Consider the following 25,264-nt stretch of genomic DNA (forward strand, 5'->3'; position numbering starts at 1 on the left):
TATTAATGACTTGGATGTGGGTGTACAGGGCACAATTTCAAAATTTGCAGCTGACACAAAACTTGGAAGTATAGTGAACAGTGAGGAAGATAGTCATAGACTTCAAGAGGACATAGACAGGCTGGTGAAATGGGCAGACACGTGGCAGATGAAATTTAACGCAGAAAAATTTGAAGTGATACATTTTGGTAGAAAGAATGAGGGGAGGACATATAAACTAAAGGTTACAATCCTAAAAGGGGTGCATGAACAGAGAGACCTAGGGGTATATGTGCACAAATCGTTGAAGGTGGCAGAGCAGGCTGAGAAAGCAGTTAAAAAAGCTTATGGGATCCTGGCCTTCATAAATAGAGGTATAGAGTACAACAGCATGGAAATTATGATGAACATGTATAAAACACTGGTTCGGCCTCAACTGGAGTATTGTGTCCAATTCTGGGCACTGCACTTTAGGAAGGATGTGAAGGCCTTAGAGAGGGTGCAGAAAAGATTTACGAGAATGGTTCCAGGGATGAGGGACTTCAGTTACATTGATAGATTGAAGAAGCTGGGGTTGTTCTCCTTCGAGCAGAGAAGATTGAGAAGAGATTTGATAGAGGTGTTTAAAATCATGAGGGGTCTGCATAGAGTAGATGGAGAGAAACTATTCCCATTGACAGAGGGGTCGAGAACCAGAGGACACAGATTTAAGGTGATTGGCAAAAGAACCAAAGGCGACGTAAGAAAATCCTTTTTTACTCAGCGAGTGGTTAGGATCTAGAATGCACTGCTTGAAAGGGTGGTAGAGGCAGACTCAATCACGGCTTTCAAAAGGGAGTTGGATAAGTACTTGAAATAATTTTTTTTACAGAGCTATGGGGAAAGGGCGGGGAAGTGTGACTGGCTGAGGTGCTCCTGCAGAGAGCCGGCACCAGCTCAACAGGCCGAATGGCTGCCTTCCATGCTGTAACCATTCTATGATTCAACACCATCCTACAAATAGCATTTTTGTTGATTGTATGTGAACTCTACCGCGTTACCTGTAGTGAACAGATTGTCCTGTTTATTTTTATACATGGTCTGGCAGAGGAAGAAGGTTTGTAAAAGTAGTCAATTTTTGTGCAAAAGGTGTACTCAAGGGATAAAGAAAGAATGAGGTCAATAATTTAAAAAAAAAGTCAAAGGCTACGGTTCCCTGAATCTAGATTTTAACTTACTCAAAATATGTGTGTCTAAGTAGCACACGACAGAGTTGGTATTTTTCACAGTGTAAGAAACGACCAAGGCAATCTAATGAAGGTACTTTGAGGTCACATTTTTCATGACACTGTGTGGTCTTTCTCCCCTCCCTTTCAGGCTTTTCCCCCGACAAAAAAAATGGTTTTACTGTAAAGGCTTCTACATTACTGTACTGGTGTTTGGGAACAACACTGCCGCAGTAAAGGTTAATCAGATAAATGTTACCAATGCCCAATGTGTTAATCAAATGCTGTCATTAGTCAGCCATGTATGGAAAGTATGGAAAAGGGAAGGGAAACTGCTAAAAATGTTTTTTTTCCCCCAAACTTGTCACTAGCATTTGTTCTAGTTTATTTCTGATATTGTTCTTATTACCGATCTTAGTCATTTTTTATAATCTTCATGTCTAAGTGTTAGCTTGGGTCAGAGCTAGCACTTTTACCTGAATCAATGGGTTGTATTTTTTAGCCGCACTGCAGGACTTGAGCACAAACCTTCGGTCAGAGGTGTCATCTTTCAAAAGAGACATTAAGCCAAGGTCTCGTCTGCCTGTTTAGGTTAGGGTTACCAACTCTGGTTGGACGTCTTCCAGGAGGTTTCATCACATGACCTCCTGCCCCCACACTCCCGCAATTGGTCGCCTGGCACATCCATCCTCATGGCACACTGCCTTCCCACACCAATTGGAAAGCAATTAGACTCTGTTACCCGATTGGATAATTGTTGACTGTTAGTCAGACAGCTTTTATTTCCATTTCCAATATGTTTTATATAAATAATAAACAAAAGCATTAAAAGAAAATGAAAAAAAACCTCACTTTTGTTTAATGCTCCTATTATTTGTTTCCTGGGTTGCTCACAGCAGTGTCCTGGAGATTAATCTTTAATTCCTGGAGACTCCAGGGTAATCCTGGAGACTCGGCAACCCTAGTTTAGGTGCATGTTAAAGATCCCATGGCAATATTCACAGAAGGACTTTTCCTGGTCTCCTGGCTAACATTTATCCCTTAACCAATACCACCAAACACACATTAATTGACCAGCCATTCATCACATTGCGGTTTGTGGGACCTTTGCACAAATTGGCTGCCCCATTAGCCTGCATAATAACTGTGACTGCACTTAACAAGTAATTAGCTGTGAAGCACTTTGGGACATCCTGAGGACGTGAAAGACATTAAATAAATGCAAGTTCTTGCTATTTTTCAAAATCTTATTGATAGCCATCTTCTTAATTTATGTATTTTTGGATGAATATTTATGCTCAGCAAGGATGTCATTAGTGAGGAATGGAACACTTTTGGACACCCAAGAATAGGAACATAGGAACAGGAGTAGGCCATTTCGCCCCCACGAGCCTGTTCTGCCATTCAGTGAGATCATGGCTGATCTGTGACCTAACTCCATATACCCACCTTTGCTCTATATCCCTTAATACCTTTGGTTAACAAAAATCTATCAATCTCAGATTTAAAATTAACAATTGACCAGCATCAACTACTGTTTGCAGAAAAGTTCCAAACTTCTACCACTCTTTGTGTGTAGAAGTATTTCCTAACTTCACTCCTGAAAGGTTTGGCTCCATCTTTTAGGCTGTGTCCCCTAGTCCTAGACTCCCCAACCAACAGAAATAGTTTCTATCTACCCTAATATCTAGAAAACTTTGATCAAATCACCCCTTAACTGTCTAAATTCCAGGGAATACAACCCTAGTTTGTGTAATCTCTCCACGTAATTTAACCCTTGGAGTCCAGGTATCATTCTGGGAAATCTACGCTGCACTCCCTCCCAGGCCAATATATCCTTCCTAAGGCATGGGGCCCAGGACTGAACACAATGCTCCAGCTGTGGTCTAATTGGGCTTTGTATAGCTGTAACATAACTTCTACCCCCTTATATTCTAGTCCTCTAGGTATAAAGGCCAGCATTCCATTAGCCTTTTTGATTATTTTCTGTACTTGCCCATGACATTTTAACGATCTATGTACATGGACCCCTAAGTCACTTTGGACCTGCACTGTTTCTAGCTTTTCACCATTTAGAGAGTACTTTGATCTATCCTTTTTAGGTCCAAAGTGGATGATCTCACACTTGCCTATATTGAAATCTATTTGCCACAGTTTTGCCCATAATCCAGTCACATCTGAGTAATTTTATGCTTCCATCTGCACTGCTTACAATGTTGCCTATCTTTGTGTCACCGGCACACTTGGCTATGTGGCTCTCTATCCCATCCTCTAAGTCGTTAATAAATATGGTGAATAGTTGAGGCCCCAACACAGATCCCTGTGGGACACCACTAGTCACATCCTGCCAATTAGAGTACCTGCCCATTATCCCTACTCTCTGTCTTCTGCTGTGAACATAAGAATTAGAAGCAGGAGTAGGCCATACGGCCCTTCGAGCCTGCTCCGCCATTCAATAAGATCATGGCTGATCTTCGACCTCAATTCCACTTTCCCACCCAATCCCCATATCCTTTGATTCCCCTAGAGTCCAAAAATCTATCTCGGCCTTGAATATACTCAACGACTCACCATCCACAGCCCTTTGATTCACAACCCTCTGAGTGAAGAAATTCCACTTCATTTCAGTCTTAAATGGCCGATCCCTTATCCTGAGACTATGCCCCCTAGTTCTAGACACTCCAGCCAGGGGAAACAACCTCTCAGCATCAACCTGTCAATCCCCCTCAGAATCTTATATGTTTCAATGAGATCACCTCGCTTTCTTCTAAACTCCAAAGAGTATAGGGTCAATCTCTCCTCATAGGATAACCCTTTTATCTCAGGGATCAATCTAGTGAACCTTCATTGCACTGCCTCAAAGGCATGTATGTCCTTTCTCAGATAAGGTGACCAAAACTGTGCACAGTACTCCAGGTGTGGTCTCACCAAAGCCCTGTACAATTGTAATAATACTTCCTTACTCTTGTACTCCAACCCCCTTGCAATAAAGCCCAACATGCCATTTGCCTTCCTAATTGCTTGCTGTACCTGCATGCTAACTTTCTGTGTTATGCTGTGTAGTGGACAGGGGAATGTCTATGGATGTTATTTATACGGACTTCCAGAAGGCATTCGATAAAGTCCCTCATTAGAGACTATTAGCTAAAGTTGAAGCTCATGGAATTGAAGGCAAATTATTACAGTGAAAGTGCTGATGGGAATATCAGACATGTTCTTCAACACTTGTTTAGCAAATGTGATGACATGAGTTCATGTTTAAAAAATCTGTCTTTTTGAGCCCCAAGGTATACTGACTGGAGTGTTATATCTTAAGCCACGAGTTTGTATTTCAATCCCCAAGTCTCCTGTGGCGTGCATTATTTGCTGGTCATTTATTTTCAAGCTGCCCTACATTGCTTCTAGCTTTGAATATTTAGACAGAAGCATATTTCTTGTGTAACTATTTCCAAACATAAGGTGGTATTCTCACCACAGTTGCAGCGGGGAAGATGAATCATTACAGCAACACCTTGGAACAGCCTATGCTGTTACCAATAGTAACAGCACTATCTAAAATGTGACAGACTGCAAGTCTGCTGGAGTCAAGAACACTATTTCTGAAGAATTTGCCCAGTGCTGTTAGAATTGTCAGAATGTGTGTGAAGATTTAAATTCTTCAAAAATGGAAATGTCTGTGAGAAGATGGTGGTGGGTTATGTTTTGCTATCAGTTAGTCACAGTGTCAAGTACTCCCAGGCTAAGGATGTGACTAAGCCCTAAGGCACTGCTTGATTTTTTTGATTTCCCAAATTGTACATTCTCTCTGAAGTTTGATTTAAACTGAGTCTGAGAGAGGAAGAAAAGGACAAAATCATTTCTCTGAACAGGAAAGTGAAAGCTTAAGATAAAAATGTATCTAAAGTTAGGGGATGTAAAAATTGTGTTTGGGAACCATTGTGCATCCTGTGCCATGAAGCAGGAAGATATCGAACTGTTTCCATGAATTTCCACCTGGTTGACCAGTTCCTGTGTGAAGGGCAAAGAATGAAAGTGATGGGAATTGTAGCTCAGCCCAGCAGAGGTGCGGCAGCAGCATTACTGCCCTAGTGATGGCTGACGATATCGCTATGGTAACAATCAATTAAATTGGATGGAAAGGGAGTCATTTAGAAAGACACAAAAGGCAAGAGATTAAGCTGTGATCATCAGCATTGTGCTTATTTATTTCAAAATAATGCTGTATTACCATTGGGGAACGGTTTCCCTTTTCTTTATATTAGTTTATAAAAGCCAACAGCAAGAGCAATAATTTATACCTGGGAACCAACAGAATATGCAATATTATTTGTTTTCTAGCTGCTTAATATTCATGATTAATGTGACCCTCATTAATCTGTGTGCCAAAATATCCAATATAATGTTTTCAGAAGCAGCAGTGCACAGTTCTTGTTGATAATTCAGCTGACATTCAGATTGATTAACTCAAATCATACAGACCATAATTGGTAAGCAAAATGCAGCTGCTCCTGAGAGGTCAGGGCCCACATGATTTTCCAGCCATTCATTTCAATGTAGGCCCTGAATTCCCTGTGTTGACTTTCATACCCAAATTTCCAACTTGCACTCCCCCTGTGCTAGGTACACTAATCTGTAAAATTAAAATCTGTGACATGAAAGATACCCAGAGTTTAGCTTTAATAATCTGGTAACCTCAAATATCCAACACTTTTCTCTGTGGTAAATTGAATTGGAAGAATGTGATGAGATGGTCTGTGTGTCTGTTGGTTGTGTGATAGATTTGCTCATTTTGTATTTTGTGGTCTGGATGTATGCTTTAGTCCAGAACCAATCAATGACGGTGTCACAATTGGGTTATGTAATTAGATTGGATATGCAAATCAAAAACAATCCAATTAAATAAAAATGCTGTTGTCCACACACTGAATAAAAGAGCAGCTTTCTGCTGCAGATTAAGATGTTATGGATGTGCACGTGTGGGTTTATGTATACACATATTTATTTCATGTATAAATGTCCTATATAAATACAAATTATACAAAAAATTCTATTAATACAGCTAAAACTGTTTATGGCTTAGAAATCAATACAATACATTGAGAATAACTCAGCCATTATCATTGAACACAGAGCCTTTTTTATGAGTAAAAGACCCAAATCACCTGAGTTGCAGATGGGAGTCAGACTTGACTCAATGGTAGCACTCTTGCCTTTGAGTCAGAAGGTTGTGGGTTCAAGCCCCCACCCTCCAGGACTCGAGCACGTAATCTAGGCTGACACTTCAGTGCAATTGTGAGGGTGTGCTGCTTTTCACATGGAATGATAAACCAAACCTCAGTCTGCCCCCTCAGGTGGGACTAATTGGATAGCTCTTTCAAAGAGCCGGCACAGACACTATGGGCCAGGCGCGCTCGAGCACTTCCGTGACCGGTGGGCGCCGCGGGGACTGGAGTGCATAATTGGGTTGGACAACCAAATTTTAATTTGATTTGCTAAGGTTTATTTAAAGTTTTAGAGTTTTAATTACAGTTTATTTGTTTAATTTACTTGGTCCATTTAAAAGAGGGACACTATGGGCCAAATGGCCTCTTTCTGTGCTGTATGATTCTATGATAATAACAGTGACTACACATTAAAACGTTCTTGATTGGTTATGAAGTGATTTGGGCCATTCTGAGGATGTGAATTGTGCCCTATAAATGCATTTTTTGCCTTGCAGAGAACAGTAAAATTAAAAGCAGAAAATGACAGTTAAAATTGAAACTGAACTTGCGTTTAATGAAGACTGTGGTACCTGGATGTTCCAATTGGCATCATTTTAATGCCAGTATATTAATATAAATGGGTTAACACCGATTAGAAAATATAGGCTTGAGAGTTGATTGTGATTACATCAAGGCAGTGTAATATTTATCAGATAAATTACATGATGGCATAATAATTTTTTTTTTTGCAGTTGTAAAAATTATCCTTCAGACTCACCACAGACTATATTCAGAATGTGATAGGCTTGTGTTGACCCTCCTGTCCTTAAAACTGAAATTCTTTTCAAGCAATTGTCCCTTCCCCAATCTGAGTGATGGGCGTATTTAATAGCACATGCATTATAATGTAATAAAGAGCTTATACACATTATAAAAAATATTTTAGAAGATGATTAAATTGGAAAGCTTGGAAATATGAGATGATTAAAAAGATACTATAAATTATAAAGGGATGTGTTATTGTCTTTAGTTAGAAGCCTTGTCTAATTGAAAGCTTTGTTGTGTGCGCATGGGATACGACTTCCAGCTGCCACTGAATCGGAATTGCATGCTGATAATTAAGCCGTCTGCTGGCACTGGCAGCTGATGTCCCAGATCTGCTCACAAAAGAGAGGGAACGCTGCACATACGGTTTCCTCTGCTCCCACAGTGTACATCCTTAAAGAGGTAATGTTCCAGGATTTTCCATGCTCCAGCTCCCTAATCTTAGCCAGATCATCAGAAGACAGTGTAAAATGGGAGGCCATATGCTACTGGAGAGAAAACCAGAGGGCAAGTGGGCCCAAGTTGTTCTAGACAGTCACTGACAGGCACAGTGGAGAAACGGTGCATGGCTCAGGGAGCCTAAATATAAAGGGGAAACAGAATGAACCAAAAAGATTAATAGGCCACCTTCTGCCCCACCTGCCTTACAAGCCTATCTGTTACGCTAATGCTGTTCTTTACTGTTTTGAAGACATATAATTTTGTTTGCAGTAGTGATTCATAGCAGTAATGTGCAGTTTTATACTTACACCGCTGACTTTACATTCTTACCCAAGGGTCTGCCTCTGTGATTGGCACGAGTACATAAATCCACATTATGAATACTGGTACATCATCTGCGCCATTCATGGTGGAGAGATGGAGAAGATGTTTTATAACAATTCCCAGAGTCCTCCTGCTTCCACTATACACCTTCTCCAAGTGCTGGTGATTCTTTTCCAGCAAGTGTTCCAACTCAAGTTCAGTGGAAAAGCTTTCATTTTTAAAAAAAATGGTAAAATGGATGAAGAAACAGTCGGGCCAGAAGTGAGTAGCTGTGAAAACATTCAGCAGGGAGAAGCTCGACAAAGTGGAATACTGCCCAGGTATGTCCGGTCCACAAAAAGCAGGACAAATCCAAACCTGCCAATTAGCGCCGCATCAGTCTACTCTCAATCATCAGCAAAGTGATGTCATCGACAGTGCTATCAAGCAGCACTTACTTACCAATAACCAGCTCACTGATGCTCAGTTTGGGTTCCGCCAGGACCACTCCAGAGGTGAGGTGAGAGTGACTGCCTTTGACATCAAGGCAGAATTTGACCGAGTGTGGCATCAAGGAGCCCTAGTAAAATTGAAGTCAATGGGAATCGGGGAAAACTCTCCACTGGCTGGAGTCATACCTAGCACAAAGGAAGATGGTTGTGGTTGTTGGAGGTTAATCATCTCAGCCCCAGGACATTGCTGCAGAAGTTCCTTAGGGCAGTGTCCTAGGCCCAATCATCTTCAGCTGCCTCATCAATGACCTTCCCTGGACAACATTCAGGCTTGGGCTGATAAGTGGCAAGTAACATTCGTGCCACACAAGTGCCAGGCAATGACCATCTGCAACAAGAAAAAGTCTAACCACCACCCCTTGACATTCAACTGCATTACCATCATTGAATCCCCCACCATCAACATCCTGGCAGTCACCATTGGCCAGAAACTTAACTGGACCAACCACATAAATACTGTGGTTACAAGAGCAGGTCAGAAGCTTGGTATTCGGCAGCGAGTGACTCACCTCCTGACTCCCCAAAGCCTTTCCACCATCTACATGGCATAAGTCAGGAGTGTGATGGAATACTCTCCACTTGCCTGGCTGGGTGCAGCTCCAATAACACTGAAGAAGCTTGACGCCATCCAGGACAAAGCAGCCCACTTGATTGGCACCCCATCCACCACCTTAAACATTCACTCCCTCTACCACCGGTGCACCGTGTCTGCAGTGTGTACTATCTATAACATGCACTGCAGCAACTCGCCAAGGCTTCTTCGACAGAAGCTCTGAAACCCGCAAACTCTACCACCTCAAAGGACAAGGGCAGCAGGCGCATGGGAATACCATCACCTGCAAGTTCCCCTCCAAGTCACACACCATCCTGACTTGGAAATATATTTCCATTCCTTCATCATCGCTGGGTCAAAATCCTGGAACTCCCTACCTAACAGCACTGTGGGAGTACCTTCACCACACGGACTGCAGCGGTTCAAGAAGGTGGCTCACCACCACCTTCCTAAGGGCAATTAGGGATGGGCAATAAATGCAGGCCTTGCCAACGACGCTCACATCCTGTGAATGAATAAAAAAAAGCTATCTGTGGGTACTACTGATTCTAGTGCAAACCTCAACTAAAAATTTGGAAGGGGCACTAACTGGGCAGATTAACAGCTTAACACCCCTTAATTAGTGTAATCAGTTGGTAAATCTATCTCAATGTGTAGAGAATTAATTTTTTTATTAACTTCTTTACCCAAAGAGTGGTTAGAATGTGGAACTTGCTTGCACATGGAAGAGTTGGCATGGATAGCATAGACGTATTTAAGGGTAAGCTAGATAAAAACATGAGGCAGAAAGGGATAGAAGGATAAGCTAATAGGGTTAGATGAAGTTGAGTGGGAGGAGGCTTGTGTGGAGCATAAACACCAGCTTGGACCAGTTGGGCTGAATGGCCTGTTTCTGTGCTGTAAAGTCTATGTAATTCTATGTAATTTCATAAATGGAAAAAATCATTGCTAAAACACAATTTTGTTCACTTTCATAAAAATTGCATGAAGAAATTATAAAGTCGAAACCTGCTACATTAGATTAATACAGGCAAAAAACGCTGAAGGTTGCAGAAACAAAATTGAAAATAAATACAAATAAAGTAAGAAATCTATATGAGAAATTTGGCAGAAATACTTCAGCATCATTGCAGATGTAGGGGTCAATTTTAACCCTATGCTTTCTGGGCAGTTAAATTCACCCACGTTACTGAACCGCCCTGGAGCTGACAATTTCCGATTTTCACCTGCTCTCCTGAGCAGGCAGCAAGAACACCCATGCAAAGCTGGAGGGGTCTTTTTAACATATGTGGGTTAGGTCCGGATGAGCGGGAAGCTACAGTGAGATTCCTGCCAGGCCAACCCAGCAGCGAAGAGGATCCGCACCAGAAGAGGCCCAAAAAAGAAAATTTTACATTTAAACACAAGCAAAATACTGCGGATGCTGGAAATCTGAAATAAAAACAGAAAATGCTGGAAATGCTCAGCAGGTCAGGCAGCATCTGTGGAGAGACTCTGACAAAAGGTCAACGACCTGAAACGTTAATTCTGTTTCTCCCGCCACAGATGCTGCCTAACTGACTGAGTATTTCCAACATTTTCTATTTTTACTTAAGTTTTACATTTTTTGTTTTCGTTACCTTGTGGGGCCTGCCGAATTCGGCAGCCGATCCCGCCACTTGCCTGCTGTCAGCGGGCAACCTCTAGGCTGCCTGATTTTCCGGCGTTTTCTGCCGACTTCCCAGCGGAACAGGCAGCTCCCTGAGTACCTTACACAGACCTGCATGATATCAGTCACCAGCTGTACATGGATAGAGTGGCATACTTTTCTATTTACAAATGTTGCTGGCTTGTGTTCCAGTGCCCTGATGGCCACGTGTGTACAGTTAATCATGCCTTGCACCTGAGGGAGGCCAGCCACTGCTGCAAAGCCACAAGCTAAATCCTGTTGACTGCTGAGGTCAGTGGGAAAGGAGCTCAGAGGGCAAAGAGGGCATCAGTCGCCTGCTTAATACAGCTGTGAACTGCAGACGGTGAGATACAGCTGATGTCCCCTGCAGCAGACTGAAAGGCTCTTGTGGTGTAAAAATTCAAGGCTGTGGTGACTTTGAGGGCCACTGGCATGGCATCCCCCGCCCCTCCCGTCCAGAGACAGTCTGGTGTAAATTGACATGGTGTAAATTATAGATGGTTTTGATTCCTTTTGGGGCAAGGGGCTTTGGGACTCCATTTTTCTGACTGTTTCTAAGTCTAATGGTCTTCACATGCCATGTAGTACCTGTGGTGCGAGAGGGACACGAGTGCCGCACGGGATCATCTTCCCTCTGTTTTCCCCTCCCTTCTTCCCAGTGCGGGAGCGACTGCTTTCTTCCTTTGACACCTCTCAATGGTCGTAAACAGCATGTGGTCTTTGTGCAGCATATGGTGCTGAACCTCCAACAGGCCGTGCTATAGTGTCACCCTGCTTTACTTTCTTTTTAGATATATGTTTCGTCCATCAAGGAAACAATGAAGGCGTACGACTGATTTTCATTCAAAGTGTCAGATCTGTTTTACAGTAAAATAATAATAATAATAATAATCAACTTTATTGTCATTGTTAGTGCACAAGTGCAGTACAACGAAATGTAGGCTTGCGGCTCCCGAGAGTGTACATTTTGATTAAGACATTTAACATTCAACATTCATTTGGCTTGTAATACATAAACATAAACATAATAAAGTGCATTGGCAGATGTGCAGGCTTTAGAGTTTATTTGTAGAGTTCAGTAGGATGACAGCCCTGGGAAAGAAGCTGTTCCTAAATCTGGTCGTTCGGGTGCGAATGCATCTGTAGCGTCTCCCAGATGGCAGGGGGGCGAACAAACTGTGGCTGGGGTGGGTAGGGTCTTTGATGATGGTCAGTGACCTCCGTAAACAGCGTTTCTGGTAGATGTTCTCTATGGTCGGTAGCCGGGTGCCGGTAATGCGTTGGGCAGTTTTGACTACCCGCTGCAGGGCTTTCCGGTCATAGGAGCTACAGCTGCCATACCACACTGTGATACAGTTCATCAGGATGCTCTCTATTGTGCAGTAGTATTACATACTAAAAGTACCATAGATCTGACTCTGATGGTAAGACACCCATCTCCCTTTCGCATTCATAGCCCTATATTGGAAAATATTTTACTAATCTCCCTCTGTTTGAAAGAAAAATAAGCTGTTTCCCTTTTAAATAAATCCATATGATCCAAGCAGTAGTTACCATGGGGATGGTTACAAATATTGCTGCAATTTTTCTTTTGCAAATATGCTGATATCTACGAATATTAGTTAATCCGACACAAATCCTGGATATTGGTCCTAACGCTTCACTGCCGGCCTCGGTTGCCGGGGAGATGCTTACCCGTTGCTATGGCAGCGGCGTACGGCTCTCGCGGTGCTTTGAACTCTCGGGGTGAATTTTCGAGGGGAGGGATGTGTCCGCCGGAACTTTGGCGGAAGTCCCAGGAAAACGGTGTGGAAAGCTTTCCACGTCCCCGTTCCCCCCCCGAGGCTTCCGCCACTCTTCCGCCAAAGTTACGGCGGTCGAGCGGGTGACCCCCCCCCCCGAGTCTCGCGGTGTTTGGTGGCCGAGCTCTCGCCATGTTTCCATGGTGCTGTCGGTAAACAGACGGCCTGCGCAGCAACGCTAAGATGGTGAGTTTGTCGGCGTGGAGCTAATACATGCCAATATAAATAAAAGGCGCACCGCCTCGGCGGTGCTGGAGTCTGCCCAGGGAGTGCCTGCCCTGTGGAAGTGTAGGTGGGGGGCCAGCAGATTTACACCCCGCCTCCCCCACTTCTCCCTCCTGAAGGCACTGATTCCTGGCTTCACTTGTACACGCCTGCCAGTCGCCCTCTGCTGTCTCACTCACTCATCCGCCCAGACTGTGATTGTCAGCAGGCTCCTCCACCAAGAAGGCATCGGAGGCCTTCTGCAGCGAATTCTGTCCTCACACGTCTACACTTTCCAACAGGAGGCATCCATCCAGCCTGTTCCTGCTGCCCCAGGAACTAAGGGCGATCGTCATGTACTAACTGCTGCCCTAGTTGAGAATGCCTGACTCAACACAGAAAAGGGATTTGACCTTCCTTTTCTGTATTGCTCAGTACCACACCATGCTGCGCGTTTAGCCTACAAGATTAAGTCAGTTGGAAAATGCAGTCGTATTTAAAAGGTGCCAAAAGATGTAGAATTGACAAAAAATGGAAATGTGTGAATAGAGTATGTAGGGGGAGAAAGTAGCCATTTTCCCTTTAATTAATGACTCACTAACAAGGGTTGTGTTTTGAAATGTGAAATTTCTTAATGCAATTTTTTTGTGTTGTTAATTATTAAGAAAACATTCTCCTGTTTTTCATTAAAAGAGTAATTTCACTATCATATTGTTAAAAGTGCACCGAAACACCACAATAGAGGCAATAGAGGCTTAACTTATTAATGTATTTTTAAATTGCTGAAATGTATTTGTTTTCAAAAATATGATTTCACCTCATACATCAATTTGGCAATGCTGGTGGGAGATTCAATAAAATTGTAGCAATCTAGCAAATTAGGGGGTTAAAATCAAAACGTTGAAGAAACAAAATACCCCAGGCATCCCCACTAGAGTTGCCACTTTGCACCTCCTAAGGTTTAGCCTCATATCTCAGACAAGATTTGGTACCCACTGGTTCAGTGTCACATATATAGGGCGAGGGAAATTTTGACTAAATGAGTTAAGAAAGAAGGAATTTACATTTGATCACATCTTTCTGGACACTCCAAAACACTTTATACGTGATGTTGCTATATAGGTTAACGTGGCAGCCATTTTGCACACAGCAAGATTCCCACAAAAAGCAATCTGATAAATGACCACTTAATCTGTTTTTTGTGATGTCTGTTGAATGATACCAGGACAATGCAGCATTCCCTCAGTACTCCACAGCATTGTCAGCCTAGATTATGAGCTCAAGCCTTAAAGTAGGACTTGAACTCACTACTTTTTGGCAAAGAGTTGCTACCAACAGAGTTAAGATGGCACTTGTTATGGTATTTGGGTATCAATCCTTACTGTAAAATGTAAAGTGAAAACCATCAGGAGGAATGAATACATAAAATTCCTCTTTTTAAAAGACATAGGGGGAAAAATTGAAGGGGACGCTAACTTCGCCGGGGCGTTACTTTTAGCGCCCCGAAAAAATTAGCCCCTCCGTGGCCGAATTTAAATGGTAGCGCCCCAAGAGGGAAGCAGGGCGCTACTGGAAGCGCCTCGCCTCCCTCTTGGGGCGCTGCGAGGGAATATCGCGGCGCTGCGGCACATCGCGCCGCAGTATTGCAGGCCTTCCTCCCCTTCTTAAAGGGGAGGGGCCTTGTGCAGCGCAACCCCGGGCCCAGCTGGGCCACTGGGATCGAAGTGCCGGCAAAAGAGCCTGGTACTCAAGAGAAGTGCCGGGTTCATGGAGCACAGCCGGCACTCCGCGGAGGGGGGCGGCCTGGGACGGCAGCGGGCGCAGGTGCTGGCAGGTGGCCAGCAACAAAAATGGCCGCCCGGCACCTTGCCTTTAAATAATGCCGCCCAGGCTGCAGGTCGGCCCCCCTGACCCCGTCGGACATAGATATCCAGCGGTAAGTCAGGGGACACTACCAAAGATTGCGAGCGGGGCGCTTTGCTCAGTGATGACATCATTGCCAGTGGTGCAGCGCCGCAGGGCGCTAACGGTTACCGCCGCCGCTAACCTCCGTTGAATTTTGCAGGAGGCGTTGGCGGTGCCGTGCCCGGGCGCTAGTTGCTTTGCGCCCCGTTAGCGCCCTCTTAGGGAGGCACAAAGCAACCGAATTTTCCCCCATACAATTCTTAACAAAATATTACTATATAAAGGAAATGCTATAAAGGTTAGAAGTTTACATGTGTATTGGGATATTAAAAGTTTTGAATGCTGGAATTTACAGGGTTTTTAATGAGAAAAATATTTTAACACCATAATATTTTCTTGTGTTTTAATTCCCCTTAGACTTTTAATTTATTTGCGTCTCTGATAAAGACAAGATCTTGGAGCAGCCTTTTTATTTAATGTCATTTTTATGTACCTAAAGTCTTACTGAAATTTTTAAAAATTTCCTCTTTAAAATGTTGGGATATTGTTACTGTAACTCGGTCAATTCCCCCCTTCCTCCAGCATCTTAATCTCCAGGTAGAGGGACAGAAGCAAAAGCGAGCCTATTGTGTCTGTCACTGTACCACAGATTGATCAGAAAACAGGGCCAGCCTGCAACTGGGAAGTTCCTTGTGCACATTGAAAATTATGAACTTGGTTGAGCAAGGGACTTTGCATCTCTATTTGTAAATAAAAATATATAAGCACTGTTATTTAAAAAGATTCTTGGTGGCAATATTACATTAGCCAATCTGCTGCCAGAAGTATGAAATGAAGCAAAACTGCTCAAACTAAATAGTATCAGTGGTGATCTGAGCACGCACAGTATATTCTCGGTCTTAAAGTGAACATTATCAATCTTACCGAAAGGTTTCGTTAGCTTTAGTTGCTTATAGCAAAAAAAGTAATACTAACAAAAGTTTTCCATTAAACAGGCACCCAAAAAGAAAAAAGGGAAAGCAGGCAAGAAAGCAAAAACACCAACGGTGATCGATGGCCTTTCTACAGAAGCGATGTCTAAGGAGCAGGTAAAATTCTTTTGTTATGTGAACGTAAATATATATGAACCATATCTGTGGCGCAATCGGTCAGCACGTTTTCGCTGTTAACCGAAAGGTTGGTGGTTCGAGCCCACCCAGGGACAGGAGCTTTGAATTTATTTTAAGGTAATTGGCAAAAAAAGAAGCGGGAAGATGAGGATATTTTTTATGCAGCGAGTTGTTATGATCTGGAATGCACTGCCTGAAAGGTTGGTGGAAGCAGATTCAGTAGTAACTTTCAAAAGGGAATTGGATAAATACCTGTAAAGGAAAAATTTGCAGTCCTATGGGGAAAGAGCAAGGGAGTGGGACTAATTGGATAGCTCTTTCAAAGAGCCGGCACAGGCAAAATGGACCGAATGGCCTCCTGTGCTGTATGATTCCATATCTGTAGAGTACTTAATGGTTCAAGGGTTTCAGCTGAAAAACGAATTATTCTTTATTGATCATACACAGTTGGAGGAACACATTGTTCGGCTGCGTGAAGAGCTCGACAGAGAACGAGAAGAACGGAACTACTTTCAGCTTGAGCGTGATAAAATCCACACTTTCTGGGAGATCACAAAGCGCCAGCTAGAGGAGAGGAAGTCAGAATTAAGGAACAAAGACCGAGAAATGGAGGATGCAGAGGAACGACACCAGGTGGAAATTAAGGTAACGGGCCTAATTCAGCAAGATCATTGGAAAATTAACACATAGGAACAGGTAGGCCATTAGCCCCTCAAACCTGTTCTGCTTCGCGCCCGGGGTGGCCCTGGAGATGGAGCACGAGTTGTCCGCCGGCACACTTGAGGCCTTCTGTGATCGGTGGGCGCCGCGGGGACTGGAATGCATCATCACCCCGGTCAATACAATCTTAAATTGATTTGTTAAGTTTTATTTGAAGTTTGCTAAGTTACAGTTAAATTGTTTCAACCAAAAGAGCAAACCTGTTCTGCTGTTCAATTAGATCATGGCTGATCTGTACCTCAACCCCATTTACCTGCCTTTACATAGGATATACGGCACCGAAACTGTCCAGTCCAGTCCATGCCGGCGTTTATGCTCCACACGAGCCTCCTCCCGTCTTTCCTCATCTAACTCTATCAGCATAACCCTTTATTCCCTTTTTCCTCATATGCTTGTCTAGCCTCCCCTTAAATGCATCTATGCTATTCACTTCAACCACTCCCTGTGGTAGCGAGTTCCACAGTCTCACCACTCTTTGGGTAAAGAAGTTTCTTCTGAATTCCCTGTTGGATTTCTTGGTGACTAACTTATATTGATGGCCTCTAGTTATGCTCTTCCCCACAAGTGGAAACATTCTCTCTGTATCCACTCTATCAAAACCTTTCATAATTTTAAAGATCTCTATTAGGTCACCCCTCAGCCTTTATTCTAGAGAAGAGAAACACAGCCTGTTCATCCTTTCCTGACATGTATACCCTCGCATTTCTGGTATCACCCTTGTAAATCTTCTCTGCACCCTCTCCAGTGCCCCATATCCTTTTTATTATATGGCAACCAAAACTGTACGCAGTACTCCAAGTGTGGTCTAACCAAGGTTCGATACAGGTTTAGCATAACTTCCCTACTTTTCAATTCTATACCTCTAGAAATAAACCCTAGTGCTTGGTTTGCTGTTTTATGGCCTTGCTAACCTGTGTCGCAACTTTTAGTGATTTGTGTATTTGTATTCCGAGATCCCTTTGTTCCTCTACCCCACCTAGACTCACACCCTCCAAGTAATAAGTAACCTCCCTATTCTTCCTACCAAAATGTAATACCTCGCATTTTTGTTCCATATCCCTTGATACCCTTACCCAACAAAAATCTATCAACCTCAAGTCTTGAAAATTTCAATTGACCAAGCACCCATAGCCTTTTGGGGTAGTGAGATCCAGATTTCCACTGCCAATTGTGTAAAAAAAAAAGTGTTTCCTGATTTCACTTCTAATTGGCCTAGCTCTAATTTTAAGATTATGCCCTCTTGTTCTGGGTTCCCCCACCAGAGTAAATAGATTATCTACCCTATCAATTCCCCTTTATCATTTTAAGCACCTCAATTAAATCACCCTCAACCCTCTAAACTCAAGGAAATACTAGCCAAGTTTATGCAACCTGTTTAAACCCTGGTATCATTATGGTGAATCTGCACTGTACCCCTTCCAAAGCCACTATGAGGTTCGGTGCCCAACACTGAACACAGTATTTGAGATGGGCTCTGTACAACTGAAGTATCACTTCCTCACTTTTGAATTCCAGCTCTCTTAAAATAAAGGCTAGCGTTCCATTAGCTGTTTTGATTACTTTTTGTACCTGTGTGTCTCACCATTGAAAAAAGATTCCAATTAGACTTTCTCAGATCGAAAGTGGATGACCTCACACTTCCCCACATTGAACTCCATCTGCTATAGTTTTGTTCACTCACTAAGTTGGTCTGTGTCCCTTTGTAACTTCCTGCTCCCATCTACACACCTTACTGTGCCTCCTAACTGAGTGTCATCTGCAAACTTGAATATACAACTCTCTATTCCTTCATCCAAGTCAATAATGTATATGGTGAAAAGCTGAGGCCTCGGTCCAGATCCTTGGGGAACACAATTTATCACATCCTGCAAATCAGAGAATGTTCCCTTTATCCTTACCCTCTGTATCCTATCTCCCAACCAATTACCAATCCATGTCACAAGGTTATGAACTAGATTCATCAGACATGACCTATCCATCACAAATCCACGCTGATTCTCGTTGATCAGCTGATACTTGTCCAAGTGCCTAGTCACTCTGTCTCTGATGATAGATTCCAGTAACTTCGCAGAATTGATGTTAAACTGACAGGTCTATAGTTACCTGGTTTCTCCCTCCCTTCCTTCCTTCCTTAAATAATGGAGTGGCATTTACAATTTTCAAGTCCAAAGGCATATTTCCTGAATCTCAAGACCATTGAAAAATGATGACCAATACATCTGCAATTTTCTCACATATTTCTTTTAATACCCTGGAGTGGAAACCAACCTTCCTGGAGATTTGTCTATCTTAAGTCATATTATTTTCTCCATTACCATTTTGTTTACTTATATTAAATCCACTGAGTTCCTCCCCTTGACTTATTTTTAGGTACCCTTGTACCGTTAGTAATTTGTCCTCTTCCTCCACTGTGAAAATTATACAAGGTACTGTACCCATTTAACAATTCTGCCATTTCCTTATTATCCATTATAGTCTCACTTACATCTCTTTAATGGGCCCATATTCCCATTCACCACTCTCTTTCTCTTAATATATTTATAAAAACTTTGACGTTCCTTGCAAGTTTTTTATTTTCAAATTCCATTTTTGAACCTCTTCTTACTTTCTTTGTATCCCTTTGTTGCTTTTTATAGTTCCCCTGTTCCTCTGGATTTCCACTTTTCCTTCCATTTATGTAAGCCTTTTATTTTAGCTTGATACGGTCTCTTACCTCATTTTGTTGACTATGGTTGCTGAACTACACAATTGGAGCCTTTGCCTTCGAGTTATGTCCTGGTTTTGTATCATGCCAAATACGTCTTTGAATACTTCCCACTGTTTGTCTTTAGGTTTACCCATTAACAATTCAGCCCAGTTTAGTGTGGCCAATTTATTTCTCATTCTTTGAAGTTTGCCATACTTAAATTGAAAACCTTGGTTTGTGACTCTCTGTTCTCCCTCTCAAACCAAATATCAAATTCAATCATATGACGGTCACTACTTGCAAGATGCTCCCTTACTGTCAGATTGTTAACTGATTCGGGTTCATTACTCATCATTAAATCCAGTATGGTCTGTTCCCTTGTCGGTTCTAAAATAGGTTATTCTAGAAAACTGTCCCAAATACATTCTAGAAATTCATTGCCTACTGTTTGAGATGTTCTGCATCTCCCAGTCTATATAAAATTAAAATCTCTCATTATAACTGCATTGTTTTTGCTACATGCTTCCACGATCTCCATATCTATACATCACTATTATCCGGTCTGTAAACAGCTAATAACAGAGTCTTGCATCCATTGCTGTTCCTTAACTCTACCCATAGGGCTGGATTTTCATTCAGCAGTCGGGAAGGAGGCGGGACTACAACTTTCGGGTTTTAGTCCCGCCTCCATCGACGTCCGGCCAATCCACGCGATTTTCCCTTGATTGACCTTGTTGAGCCCGCCCAGCGGGCTCAGCAGGCCAATTAAGGGCTACCCGGCAACAGGTGACGTCACAGACTGAAATTTCATCTGTCAAGAGATTTTGACAGATGAAATATCAGCGTTTCACAGCTGTCAAACACTGACAGTCTGACTTCTAACCTGAGTCCTTCTACGCAGACTCAGTTAGAACTCTCACCGGCACTGAAAGCTGAAGGCTGTCACTTTTGACAGATCGCAGCCATTCAGCTTTCAGTGCTGGCTGAGTGATGGACTCCCGAAGCCTAGAGGAAGAAAGGCTGTTAAGGTAAGTACAGGTAACTTAAACTTCTTTACACACTTTAGACACACCAAACACACTTACCTTTGCACTCATGCACCCATCACTCACCTGAACACCGACATCGCGACCCCTCCAAGTCCTTCAACCCGATGGCTCGCCTGCTCTAACCTGGCGTGGTTTGGAGCCGTCAGGAATCCCACACGACACCCCTCAAAATAGGGATCAGGCTAAAAACTGCCTGTTAACAGGCAGTTAATTGGCACTAATCCCTTCCCGCCTTGGGTCGGCGAGTCCCAGTGCGGGGCGGGTACCCGCCTCCTTTGAAACTTACGTGGAGGCGGGTTTTGGGCAGGATGGTGTCGGGACCCCCGAATTCGGGATTTTAGCCCCCCGCACGCCTAAAAGCCCGCCTCACGGCACACTGAAAATCTAGGGCATAGTGTTTTCACTGCCCAATCACCTTTACTGAAATTCCTTCAATTGAAACACAATTGGAAAGATTGCACTTTGAGACTATCAAAAGGTATAAGACCCCATAGAGCCACCCTCTCTTCAGTTTGCATTAATTTATCTATCTTTGGTTGTTGCAAATCTCTTACAAGTTCAGCAAATCAATAGTCACTGAGCATCTGTTCCACATATCCCACGTACAATGCTCATTCTTGTGAAAATAAATAAATCAGTCACTAGTTGGGCAGTGGTGGTAAAGGGCCCCAGTTGCATTTTGTTTTCTAGAACATTTTCATAATAAGAAACAAGTTTTTAATATAAGTAGTTTATATTGCATGGGTGAATTTTCAGAGATAGTGGGAGATTTAATAGACTAAAAGCAAAGAGTTTATTAGAAATTTAAATTTTTCCTATATCTTGCATTCCTGTCTCACACATTCCAAAAGCAAGAGGGATGTTGGGCACTATCAGTACTGCTTTTTATTTATGCCCCAGGAAATTCATCAGAACTGGGGGAAAAATCCACTACTGACTGAGAAATATTGGGGGTTCATGAGGAAGAAAGTATTTCTAGTAAGTAGGATTTTTTTTTTTAATTGCAAATTATTTTCTCGTTCCCTTATGTTGGTTTATTCTTCTTTCCACAGGTCTACAAGCAGAAAGTCAAACACCTATTGTATGAACACCAGAATAACCTCGCTGAGTTGAAGGCAGAGAATACAGTGGCCATGAAACTGGAGCAAAAGGAACATAGTGACCAGGGGCACGATATACTAAATGATACAAAAAACTTAAAGATGGAACTGAAGGAACAAGAGCTCTCCAATGAAAACATGGTGAAAACCCTGAAACTGGTACGTCTCAGTAGGGACAAAGATGAAGTCAGCTTAATACAAGGTGCTACTACTACTTTAACTTTAAATTAGGGGTGAAGTAGTGGATATTCTCTACCTCGATTTCAGAAAGGCATTTGACACTGTCCTACATAACAGCCTAATTCACAAAGTGTGTGCTAGTGGATAGATGGCAAAGTATTAGGCTGGATTGCTGTGTGAGAGGTATCAGAGTGGAAGCTACTTGACATTGAGTTCTATAGGGGACAATATTGGGGTCACTGTTGTTTTTGATTTTTCTAACTGACTTGGAGGGCAAAATATTGTCCAAGGTGTCTAACTTTGAGGCCTTCAAATTTTGGTGTTTATTGAGAAATTAGATTCAGGAAAGTTCTTTTGTTGAGCAGAGGATTCAAGAACTAGGGACCCAGTTTAAAATTAAGGGTGTCAAAAGAAAATTCAAGTTTAGGCAACATTCAATTGGATGTTGAAGGAAATGTGGAATACATTACCAGCGGGGTGGTAGAACAGAATACCACAAGCAGGTTTAAAGAAGGACTGGATGAATTCCTGTTAGTAAATAAGATTCAGAACTATTAGTTCTAGAATCACAGTAAGGAAACCGATGAGAGATTTGGACAAGTAGCCACAATGGACCAATGGTCTTCTACCCAAAACATTACTCTGTTACTATGTTTGAATTGTGGGGGGAAAAAAGGTTACTCCCCCTTATTTTGAATTTTCTGCGCGAAGTACCGTTCCTTCAATAAACTGCAGGGGCTGATATGTTTCATAGTTAATTTTAACAATACTCCAGTATGTTGTACCACAACAAGTTATTAAATGCAGACAGCTCAAATGAAGGTAACTACATGGAATTGTTTCTCCAAAATGTTGCTTTTTGACACGAACAGGCCTCTGTAAGATGAACTGCCAGGTGTTTACACTGTTGTTAATTTACAGATAAAATGAGAAAACTGGAAATCTGAAATAAAAAGAGAAAATGCTGGAATCCCACAGCAAGTCCATCAGTAAGTGTAGACCCTGCATCAGAGCTCTGATAAGTTTTTAATTAAGATTTTTTCATATTCACTAACAGAAAAACGATGCAGAGATTACAAGATTGTGGAATGACTTTGAGAAACAAACAGAAGGTGAGTCTGGCTTTTTTCTGTAGGAAAATCTTAAAATGAAAACTTATTATTACATCTAGCAACTCTGATTCCCCCAAAATACAATATTTGAAGAACTTGGGTATGAGTCTTTAATTGCCAATGAAAGAGAAGGAATTATGTTACTATAATTAAAAGCTGCTAAGGCAAAAGACAATAGAACATATCAGCAATAGCCAAAAATCGATTGTAATAACACATTGTAGAGTATTGTATGCCATGGAATAAGAGACCTGTGGAGTTGTTAGGAACAGGAGTGACTCAGTGCTGGCATTCTAAGGAAATTTATCACCTCTGATCCATGGCAAATTCCTGACACCCTGTGAGGGATCCGCCCAATTCTTACGCTCCCCCACCCTAGGAATTTCGAGCCCTATAGTCAAGTCTTGAAGTGACATTTATTAACTGAATTATACAATCTCTAAAGTGAATGAACTAGCTCATGTTTCATTTTGTTTCGTTTCGTTCTGGATTATGCAGTGATTGATTTATTTCACTTTCTGTGAGTAAATCTTTCTAACTGTCCCTTCACCACACTCAGATATTGAAGTCAAGTATCAGAAGAAGATGGACGTGCTGCGTGAAGAGATGGAATTGAGAAGAAAAACCGAAATTCATGAAATTGAAGAAAGAAAGAATGGTCAGATCAACGCATTGATGAAAAACCATGAAAAAGCCTTCAGTGATATCAAAAATTACTACAATGACATTACTCTTAACAACCTTGCACTCATTAACTCATTAAAGGTTAGGTTGTTCCATGTTATTAAGCAGAAATGCTGTAGATTATAGTACATGGGTGCAAGTAAAATCACAACTGTTTCACACTTTGCTGAGTGAAATAATAATTGAGTTTCTACAAGTGGACTGAATTCCATGTGGGCTATGTCTTGTCAACTCTGGGATCTGAGTTTAAATCAAGCCCAGTTTGATGCAATGAAAGTCTCATCTTTGTGGTGGCTGTAAGTACCTATGAGAAACGGGCTTAGAGAGTCTTGGCCCAATTTGTAGGGATGTAGCTTCTAGGGCAAAAAGCTGCTCACAATTGTCAAGCATTGGTAATAAGATGTGGGGAATGGAGGGGTTGTTCCACTGAGACTGGGGTCAGAGGACTTTTAGGGGCAGAATAGAGGGATCTAAACTATTCTGTGTGTGGGTGCTCCCAGACTACTCTGTAAATTCCATCTATTCCACCCTTTTTAGGCCCAACAGAAGCCATGTCTGTTGAGACCAGTTGGCTATGCTATAATTGACCTGGGCATACTAGAATCTTTTATTTCCCTGTACGGATATTCCTCACTGAGTACCAAAAAAGTATCAATTTAACAAAAAAAGGTTTCAACTCTTGACCATATTTACTTGATGCATTAATTTGTTTGTTTTTATTCTAAATGTTCATTATGACATAAGTGAGCTAACTGATATCTTCATGTGACCCCGAGCTTCCGGTCGCCTGTCACTTTATTTCTCCGCTCCACTCCCACTCTGACCTCTCCATCGTCGACCTTTTATACTGTTCCAACGAAGCTCTTCGTAAGCTCGAGGAACAGCACCTCATCTTTCGATTAGGCACTTTACCGCCTTCTGGACACAACATCGAGTTCAACAATTTCAGACTATAACCTCGGCCCCTTTTTTGTTTGCCATGGCAGCAGTTGATGATTCTGCCATTCCCAATTACACCTCATCTAGACTCATCTTTTGTTTCTTAACTTGTCCTATTACCATCTCTTTTTACCTTGCACCATCACCCCTTTTGTCTTTTAATCTCTCCTGCCTTCCATTCTATCACAGACCTTCCCTTCTGTTCTTTCCTCCTCTCCCCCCTTTCCGTACCCCTGCACTTGCTTAAAATCTGTTACATCTCTAACTTTTTCTAGTTCTGACAAAAGGACATCGACCTGAAACATTAACTCTGTTTCTCTCTCCACAGATGCTGCCTGACCTGCTGAGTATTTCCAGCATTTTCTGTTTTTATTACAGATTTCCAGCATCCGCAGTATTTTGCTTTTGTCTTCATGTGTGAAGATGTTGGTTCTGCAAATCTCTTGTGCAGTTTGCTTGCTTATGTATTAACAATAATCTTTGTGTTGGTGCTCAGTAAAATAATTAAGCAATGTGATTTACTGAACTATTTACAGTGCACAAGATTTTAGTACCTTGTATTCCTACATATATAGATGTGTAATAGCGTTTTTTTAGTTTTTGTGGTTGATTTACTCCAACATATTTACTCTTGATTTTTGTGAGCAGTGTGTCTAATGGCCAGCTATGATTTTTTTTGCTCTAATTCCTCAGGAACAAGTGGAAGAGATGAAGTGCAAAGAAGAACGACTGGAGAAGGAAATGGCTGAGCTTCAGTTTCAGAACAGGCGTCTGACAGACCCACTGCAGAAGGCACGGGAAGAGGTGGCAAAATTATCTAAACTATTGGCTAACTATGAGCAGGATAAAGGTTTTCTTGCAGTAAGTATCTTAGTAGCTAGGTGATGCGTACACCAGCTTGACACTTACTAACCTTATCGGTTTCGGCTTTGGTTATGCCACCAATAATTTTTATTGAAAAATTGATTTGGTCTACATGCTGACATGTACTGTAATGCAGAGTAATTTAAAATTTTCCCTACAGCTCTGCTAAAAACAGAGGGCTAGAAATTTATCTACTTACCGCCACTCCGTATCGACATG

The 25,264-nt window shown here is 42.1% G+C and overlaps 1 protein-coding gene across 2 annotated transcripts in view; it reads left to right on the plus strand.

Annotated features, from left to right (window-relative positions):
- Nucleotides 1-12,446: 12,446 nt before the first annotated feature.
- The window catches only part of drc4 (dynein regulatory complex subunit 4), a 40,343-nt gene continuing 27,525 nt past the window's right edge, over nt 12,447-25,264 (plus strand). The window contains exons 1-7 of one of the 2 annotated variants that reach the window (XM_085991670.1): nt 12,447-12,679; nt 15,598-15,690; nt 16,159-16,356; nt 21,219-21,425; nt 22,504-22,558; nt 23,118-23,323; nt 24,875-25,042. In XM_085991670.1, coding sequence (XP_085847796.1) covers nt 12,677-12,679; nt 15,598-15,690; nt 16,159-16,356; nt 21,219-21,425; nt 22,504-22,558; nt 23,118-23,323; nt 24,875-25,042 — 930 coding nt within the window. In that variant the 5' untranslated portion in view covers nt 12,447-12,676. Of the gene's footprint in view, nt 12,680-13,078; nt 13,201-15,597; nt 15,691-16,158; nt 16,357-21,218; nt 21,426-22,503; nt 22,559-23,117; nt 23,324-24,874; nt 25,043-25,264 lie in introns of those variants that run through there. The other variant, XM_085991671.1, reaches the window with a different exon arrangement.

The sequence above is a fragment of the Somniosus microcephalus genome, chromosome 6, assembly GCF_052327205.1.
Source record: "Somniosus microcephalus isolate GS21.2 chromosome 6, FLI_Smic_1.0, whole genome shotgun sequence".
NCBI lineage: Eukaryota > Metazoa > Chordata > Chondrichthyes > Squaliformes > Somniosidae > Somniosus > Somniosus microcephalus.